This window comes from Oncorhynchus kisutch, linkage group LG30, assembly GCF_002021735.2.
Source record: "Oncorhynchus kisutch isolate 150728-3 linkage group LG30, Okis_V2, whole genome shotgun sequence".
NCBI classification, from domain to species: domain Eukaryota; kingdom Metazoa; phylum Chordata; class Actinopteri; order Salmoniformes; family Salmonidae; genus Oncorhynchus; species Oncorhynchus kisutch.
In genome coordinates, this window is record NC_034203.2 from 46,980,891 (window position 1) to 46,989,577 (window position 8,687).

The window sequence follows — 8,687 nt, forward strand, 5'->3', positions numbered from 1 at the left end:
GGAATTCTCTTGGTCTGATTGGTTAACATGTTGGGTTGGTGGGAACCCTCTTGGTCTGATTGGTTAACATGTTGGTTGGTGGGAACCCTCTTGGTCTGATTGGTTAACATGTTGGTTGGTGGGAATCCTCTTGGTCTGATTGGTTAACATGTTGGGTTGGTTACCACAAGTTACATACGTTGTAATACTAGCACTTTCTTTGTATATTTTGCATGACTGAACCGTGTGTGTGTGTGTGTTCTCCAGTTTGAGGGTATTCCAGTCCACCCTCACGTTGGGCGTTTCTGGGAGGTGATTGAGAAGTACAGAGTGACCAAGTTCTACACAGCTCCCACAGCCATACGCCTTCTGATGAAGTACGGATTAGATCCAGTACAGAAGTAAGACACACGCACACACACACTGTGTTTTCTCACACTGTAAGGCCAGGAGTCAATCCAATCTGTGCTTCTTTTTTTGTTGTTGCTATGCATCTTTTTAAGGTAATGTTCCCTGCGTTCGCAGAGACCTCATACATGATGTCTGCCCAGTAGGAAATGACCTTTTAAATGTCAAGCAAACTATTACCGCTGGATCTACAGCTGATCAGATTGAATCCCGGCCTTTCATCTTTGCGTCATACACTGATCTGAACTATAGCACTTTGGCTATAATAATAGTGTCCTTCTGTCCACTAGCGCCATCTGTTGGACGAAAAGAGAACCAACACTCTGTTGAACCAGACCAGACTCAGCATTTTCTTCACTTATTCACCCTAATCCTGTCACTCCCTGCAGGTACGACCTGTCATCGCTGAGGATTCTGGGTACTGTAGGTGAGCCCATCAACCCGGAGGCGTGGCATTGGTACCACGAGGTGATTGGTCAGAAGAGATGCCCTGTGGTGGACACCTTCTGGCAGACCGAGACGGTGAGAGACGCTGAGTGCCAGTCCAGAATGTCTGTTTTGAAATCGTCCTTTTAAAAATGTTAAATCTTTTAATTGTTTTCTATTACGTCTATTTGACTGAAAAGAAGTTAGAAAATACAGTTAAAATTTAAAAAATTAATACATCTGAAAAATATGAAGATTTTACTGAGCTACAGTTCATAATGTATGGATCTAACATGACTGGGAATACAATATCTGTTGGTTAAAAACAAGGTCGGAGCGTGGATCAGAAAACCAGTCAGTATCTGGTGTGATCACCATTTGCCTCATGCACCGTGACACATCTCCTTCACATAGAATTGATCAGGCTGTTGATTGTGGCCTGTGGAATGTTGTCTCACTCCTCTTCAATGGCTGTGTGAAGTTGCTGGATATTGGCGGGAATTGGAACACGCTGTCATACACGTCGATCCAGAGCATCCCAAACATGCTCAATGGGTGACATGTCTGGTGAGTATGCAGGCCATGGAAGAACTTGGACATTTACATCTTCCAGGAATTGTGTACAGATCCTTGCGACATGGGGCCGTGATGGTGGTGGGTGAATGGCACAACAATGGGCCTCAGGATCTTGTTACAGTATCTATGTGCATTCAAGTTGCCACCGATTTTAAAATGCAATGGCCCATACCATAATCCCAATCCCACCATGGGGCACACTGTTCACATCATTGACATCAGCAAACCGCTCACGCACACGATGCCATATTCACGTGGCCTGCGGTTGTGAGGCCGGTTGGACGTCCTCCCAAATTCTCTAAAATGACGTTGGAGGCGGCTTATGGTAGAGAAATTAACATTTAAATTCTCTGGCAACAGCTCAGTTGGACATTCCTGCAGTCAGCATGCTAATTGCACACTCCCTCAACTTGAGACATCAGTGGCATTGTGTTGTGAGACAAAACGGCACATTTTAGAGTGGTCTTTTATTGTCCTCCGCACAAGGTGCACCTATGGCATGATCATGCTATTTTAATCAGATTCTTGATATACCACACCTGTCAGGTGGATGGATTATCTTGGCAAAGGAGAAATGCTCACTAAACAGGGATGTATAAACACATTTTGTGCATAACATTTGAGAGGAGAAAGTTTTTTGTTGTTGTACAAATGAAACATTTCGGTGCATGTCGCGTTTAGATTGTTGTTCATTGTGTGTGTGTTCTTGCTCAGGGTGGCCATGTTTTAACTCCTTTACCTGCCGCTACACCTCTGAAACCTGGATCAGCTGTAAGTTACCATCATATATACACCGTGTACACAGTGTTTAGGGGCAGGGTTAAGGGCAGGGTTAAGGGCAGGGGTAAGGGCAGGGGTAGGGGTAGGGCAACAGAGTTCATGGAGCACTGCAGGTTCCAACGAGGCCATCACACCTGACCATCTGAGCTAATTGATCAGTGATCGTCTAAATTGAACACACCTGGTTTTTCAGGTCGAGTTAAATAAAATGAAACAATTAAAAACATGACGTGTCCGTGGTAATCCAGGACCAGGGTTTCCTACCCCCTTTTTATAAAAGCATCGAATCAACCTTGAATCCTATTGATTTGAATCGGTCTGATGTTCCAGACGTTTCCTTTCTTTGGCGTGGAGCCCACCATACTGAACGAGCATGGAGAGGAACTGGAGGGAGAGGCAGAGGGCTATCTGGTCAGTATTATAACACTATACTATCTGGTCAGTAACACTATACTATCTGGTCAGTACAACACACATTCTGTGGTACAATCACTTCAAGTTTAAAAATGTTTTTTTTATTTATCACTATCCTTATAATATGGATTTCATATAGGGTTATTACCGTAATGTTTATAAACTAAGAGCCCCGGTCTGTAATGTTGAATGTTGTTGCAGGTGTTTCATTAGGTACTGGTAGGGTTATTACCGTAATGTTCCTAAACTAAGAGCCCCGGTCTGTAATGTTGTTGCAGGTGTTTCATTAGGTACTGGTAGGGTTATTACCGTAATATTTCTAAACTAAGAGCCACGGTCTGTAATGTTGTTGCAGGTGTTTCATTAGGTACTGGTAGGGTTAATACCATAATATTTATAAACTAAGAGCCACGGTCTGTAATGTTGAATGTTGTTGCAGGTGTTTCATTAGGTACTGGTAGGGTTAATACCGTAATTATTTCTAAACTAAGAGCCACGGTCTGTAATGTTGTTGCAGGTGTTTCATTAGGTACTGGTAGGGTTAATACCGTAATATTTCTAAACTAAGAGCCCCGGTCTGTAATGTTGTTGCAGGTGTTTCATTAGGTACTGGTAGGGTTATTACTGTAATATTTCTAAACTAAGAGCCACGGTCTGTAATGTTGTTGCAGGTGTTTCATTAGGTACTGGTAGGGTTAATACCGTAATATTTATAAACTAAGAGCCACGGTCTGTAATGTTGTTGCAGGTGTTTCATTAGGTACTGGTAGGGTTAATACCGTAATATTTCTAAACTAAGAGCCACGGTCTGTAATGTTGTTGCAGGTGTTTCATTAGGTACTGGTAGGGTTAATACCGTAATTATTTATAAACTAAGAGCCCCGGTCTGGGATGTTGTTGCAGGTGTTTCATTAGGTACTGGTAGGGTTATTACCGTAATATTTCTAAACTAAGAGCCACGGTCTGTAATGTTGTTGCAGGTGTTTCATTAGGTACTGGTAGGGTTATTACCGTAATATTTCTAAACTAAGAGCCACGGTCTGTAATGTTGTTGCAGGTGTTTCATTAGGTACTGGTAGGGTTATTACCGTAATATTTCTAAACTAAGAGCCACGGTCTGTAATGTTGTTGCAGGTGTTTCATTAGGTACTGGTAGGGTTATTACCGTAATATTTCTAAACTAAGAGCCACGGTCTGTAATGTTGTTGCAGGTGTTTCATTAGGTACTGGTAGGGTTAATACCGTAATATTTATAAACTAAGAGCCACGGTCTGTAATGTTGAATGTTGTTGCAGGTGTTTCATTAGGTACTGGTAGGGTTAATACCGTAATTATTTCTAAACTAAGAGCCCCGGTCTGTGATGTTGTTGCAGGTGTTTCATTAGGTACTGGTAGGGTTATTACCGTAATATTTCTAAACTAAGAGCCACGGTCTGGGATGTTGTTGTAGGTGTTCCGTCGGCCCTGGCCTGGTATCATGCGTACCGTGTACGGAAACCAGGAGCGGTTTGAGAGCACGTACTTCAAGAAGTTCCCCGGTTTCTATGTGACCGGGGATGGTGAGACTGTCCAAACAACACCTTGCATTCTTTGATTGATTAGATTCATGTTGTATTAGATTACATTCATCATATTCATTGACGATCACAATCACATTGTAATGGCGACATCGACGTTTAAACGTGGCACTGGTTTTTGTTTTCTTTTTTACAAGGTTTAATAAAGTGAATTAATGAATTGTTTCCCAGGTTGCAGGAGGGATAAAGATGGATACTACTGGATCGCAGGCAGGATAGATGACATGATCAACGTATCAGGTCATTTGTTTTCCTAGAGTTTGGCCACTGTGCTGCTGCTGGCTTAATCAAAGCCAGGTTACTGTGAAGCACTCTCTGATAAATGTTGCTGTAAAAACAGGCTATAGATAGATAGATACATAGATTGATAGATACCGTAGATTAGATAGGTAGATGCAGTAGGTGGATACAGTCGCTTTCTTATTTATTTCACCTTTATTTAACCAGGTAGGCAAGTTGAGAACACCTTTATTTAACCAGGTAGGCTAGTTGAGAACACCTTTATTTAACCAGGTAGGCAAGTTGAGAACACCTTTATTTAACCAGGTAGGCAAGTTGAGAACACCTTTATTTAACCAGGTAGGCAAGTTGAGAACACCTTTATTTAACCAGGTAGGCAAGTTGAGAACACCTTTATTTAACCAGGTAGGCTAGTTGAGAACACCTTTATTTAACCAGGTAGGCTAGTTGAGAACACCTTTATTTAACCAGGTAGGCTAGTTGAGAACACCTTTATTTAACCAGGTAGGCAAGTTGAGAACACCTTTATTTAACCAGGTAGGCTAGTTGAGAACACCTTTATTTAACCAGGTAGGCTAGTTGAGAACAAGTTCTCATTTACAACTGCGACCTGGCCAAGATAAAGCATAGCAGTGTGAACAGACAACAGAGAGTTACACATGGAGTAAACAATTAACAAGTCAATAACACAGTAGAAAAAAAGGGAGTCTATATACAATGTGTGCAAAAGGCATGAGGAGGTAGGTGAATAATTACAATTTTGCAGATTAACACTGGAGTGATGAATGATCAGATGGTCATGTACAGGTAGAGATATTGGTGTGCAAAAGAGCAGAAAAGTAAATAAATAAAAACAGTATGGGGATGAGGTAGGTGAAAATGGGTGGGCTGTTTACCAATAGACTGTACAGCTGCAGCGATCGGTTAGCTGCTCAGATAGCTGATGTTTGAAGTTGGTGAGGGAGATAAGTCTCCAACTTCAACGATTTTTTTTGCAATTCGTTCCAGTCACAGGCAGCAGAGTACTGGAACGAAAGGCGGCCAGATAGATAGGTAGATACAGTAGATTAGATAGATACAGTAGATAGATTAGATAGATTCTGTAGATAGGTAGATACAGTATATTAGATAGATATATACTGTAGACAAATACAGTATATAGATAGATACTTTAGCTAGATACAGTAGATAGACAGATACAGTAGATAGAATAGATAGATACAGTAGGTTAGATAGATAGATACAGTAGATAGATAGATACAGTAGATAGATATATAGATGGATGATGATAACCCACAGTGTTGTCTTCCCTACAGGCCACATGATGACGATGATGTAAATGGGAACCCACAGTGTTGATAACGTTGTCTCCCTCCAGGTCACCTGTTGAGTACAGCGGAGGTAGAGGCATCTCTAACAGACCACGGAGCGGTGGCCGAGGCTGCAGTGGTCAGCAGACCCCACACGGTCAAGGGGGAGTGTCTCTACTGTTTCGTTACTCTGAAGGACTGCAGAGAGTTCAACCGCACTCTGGTGGATGAACTCAAGAGACAAGGTGTTTGACCAGGTTACCCCTTGTAGAACTAACACTAGGTTACAGGTTACCCCTTGTAGAACTAACCCTAGATTACAGGTTACCCCTTGTAGATTACAGGTTACCCCTTGTAGATTACAGGTTACCCCTTGTAGATTACAGGTTACCCCTTGTAGAACTAACCCTAGATTACAGGTTACCCCTTGTAGAACTAATCCAAGATTACAGGTTACCCCTTGTAGAACTAACACTAGATGACAGGTTACCCCTTGTAGAACTAACCCAAGATTACAGGTTACCCCTTGTAGAACTAACACTAGATTACAGGTTACCCCTTGTAGATTACAGGTTACCCCTTGTAGAACTAACCCTAGATTACAGGTTACCCCTTGTAGATTACAGGTTACCCCTTGTAGATTACAGGTTACCCCTTGTAGAACTAACCCTAGATTACAGGTTACCCCTTGTAGCACTAACCCAAGATTACAGGTTACCCCTTGTAGAACTAACACTAGATGACAGGTTACCCCTTGTAGAACTAACCCAAGATTACAGGTTACCCCTTGTAGAACTAACACTAGATTACAGGTTACCCCTTGTAGAACTAACCCAAGATTACAGGTTACCCCTTGTAGAACTAACACTAGATTACAGGTGACCCCTTGTAGAACTAACACTAGATTACAGGTGACCCCTTGTAGAACTAACACTAGATTACAGGTGACCGCTTGTAGAACTAACCCAAGATTACAGGTTAACCCTTGTAGAACTAACCCAAGATTACAGGTTACCCCTTGTAGAACTAACACTAGGTTACAGGTTACCCCTTGTAGAACTAACCCTAGATTACAGGTTACCCCTTGTAGAACTAACCCAAGATTACAGGTTACCCCTTGTAGAACTAACACTAGATTACAGGTTACCCCTTGTAGAACTAACACTAGATTACAGGTTACCCCTTGTAGAACTAACCCAAGATTACAGGAGACCCCTTGTAGAACTAACACTAGATTACAGGTGACCCCTTGTAGAACTAACACTGAACACCTGTATGCGACCAATAACATCTACCAGACACCTGTATGCGACCAATAACATGTTGTACTCCTGTTTACAGCAAATCAAATGAGTTTTTTTTTCTTGTTGGTTCTTGATTTAACACAACAACATAACATGTCTTGTTAGTGAGGGAGAAGATTGGTCCGATCGCAACCCCAGACTTCATCCAGAATGCTCCTGGACTTCCTAAAACACGATCTGGTACGTGTTACCTCCTTCCTGATTTCTTTCTTTTTTTTTATACTTTTATGGACATTTTGTCTTTTACATTTTTATTTATTATTTTCGTTTTATTTAACAAAATATCTCATCCTCAGGTAAGATCATGAGGCGGGTCCTGAGGCAGATCGCCCGGAACGAGAAGGATCTAGGTGACCTTTCAACTATGGCTGACCCCAAGGTCGTAGAGGTCCTGTTCAACCACCGCTGTGAAACGGCCTCTTGAGGGGGGCTGCATGTCAACACTCTACAGTAGCTTCCTCTCCTTGACAACTCATCTCCTCTCCTCGTCTCCTCATTTCCTCTCCATCATCCACACCGATCTGAAAACTATGGAAGCCCATTCCTGCCACCAACTCTTAAAAATAAAAAATTGATGTTTAAAAAAAATAATAGAACATACAGGATATATTTCTTAATTTGTAGCAGTTTGTGCACTTTTATTTCCATCTATCCACGTTGCAGAGATCAGCACAGCAGGGTGGCCATCAGCAGGGTGGCCATCAGCAGGGTGGCCATCAGCAGGGTGGCCATCAGCAGGGTGGCCATCAGCAGGGTGGCCATCAGCAAGGTGGCCATGTGTGGCGAGCTGGCATTTACCCCAACACTTTTTCAATTCGGTTTAATAAATAAAAAACATTGACACAAAAGCATTGAAGATTACTGTTGTTTGGAATGATTTGCCTTCATGATTTGTCAACTCGTGCTTCAGTCTGATCAACTGTAGTCTACTGATAACGGCTACAGGTGGCCTAGAGAAACCTATGCACTCTGGTCTCTTCTGGCCAGGTGAAACGAAGTGGCCAAAGCTTTGTATTTATAGCCTAAAATAGGCCTATTTTATTTGTGTTAAGAGAAAATGTGACTGTGATCAAATTAGATTTTTTATATTTTCCGACTTCAGGTGGCTAGTCTACCCAGACCGAATCAATTCAAAATGATTGACTGAAATCAATCGATGAACACAATAGTGATGACATCCTGTATGAGTCACTTTTCAATTACAGATGCTAAAAGGCCCACACTGTGTAACCGTGCATACAGTCAGCCCTGTTGGTTCTATTGTCCAATCACAGTTGTTGATTAGTATTTTAAAGAATAAATCATTTTTAAACCATATGACCTGGATGTTGGGAAATAACAATTTAGTCCCAACATAGCTCACATGCAACTGTTTTACAGCTGACTATTACTATGTCATACCCTACGACTTAGGTTCTGGAGTTTTACCTGGTTGGGTTAGCCTACCAGATCAGGAAAAACTCTGGGGGGGGGGGGGGCCCTAGGAAAAACCCTCCTGTGGTGCCACCTCTGAAAATCACCCCCACAGAGAGACAGATGAAGAAGCTCTACAATCTCAACCATTTTTTGTGTATCTCATAAAAATAAATGTGGTTGGTGGGAATGGTCTTTCTGCAGAAAACACAGGTTATAGAATATACAACAGGAAACATGGCGTTTATATAATACACAAC

The 8,687-nt window shown here is 41.9% G+C and overlaps 1 protein-coding gene across 6 annotated transcripts in view; it reads left to right on the top strand.

The window, feature by feature from the left end:
* Positions 1 to 7,870, top strand: part of LOC109881560 (acetyl-coenzyme A synthetase, cytoplasmic) — a 34,740-nt gene extending 26,870 nt beyond the window's left edge. For all 6 annotated transcript variants that reach the window (XM_031809687.1, XM_020473674.2, XM_031809686.1 and 3 more), the window contains 9 exons: positions 247 to 380; positions 777 to 909; positions 2,104 to 2,160; positions 2,500 to 2,580; positions 4,034 to 4,142; positions 4,332 to 4,400; positions 5,779 to 5,955; positions 7,120 to 7,194; positions 7,311 to 7,870. In XM_031809687.1, coding sequence (XP_031665547.1) covers positions 247 to 380; positions 777 to 909; positions 2,104 to 2,160; positions 2,500 to 2,580; positions 4,034 to 4,142; positions 4,332 to 4,400; positions 5,779 to 5,955; positions 7,120 to 7,194; positions 7,311 to 7,438 — 963 coding nt within the window. In that variant the 3' untranslated portion in view covers positions 7,439 to 7,870. The remainder of the gene's footprint in view (positions 1 to 246; positions 381 to 776; positions 910 to 2,103; positions 2,161 to 2,499; positions 2,581 to 4,033; positions 4,143 to 4,331; positions 4,401 to 5,778; positions 5,956 to 7,119; positions 7,195 to 7,310) is intronic.
* Positions 7,871 to 8,687: the final 817 nt, after the last annotated feature.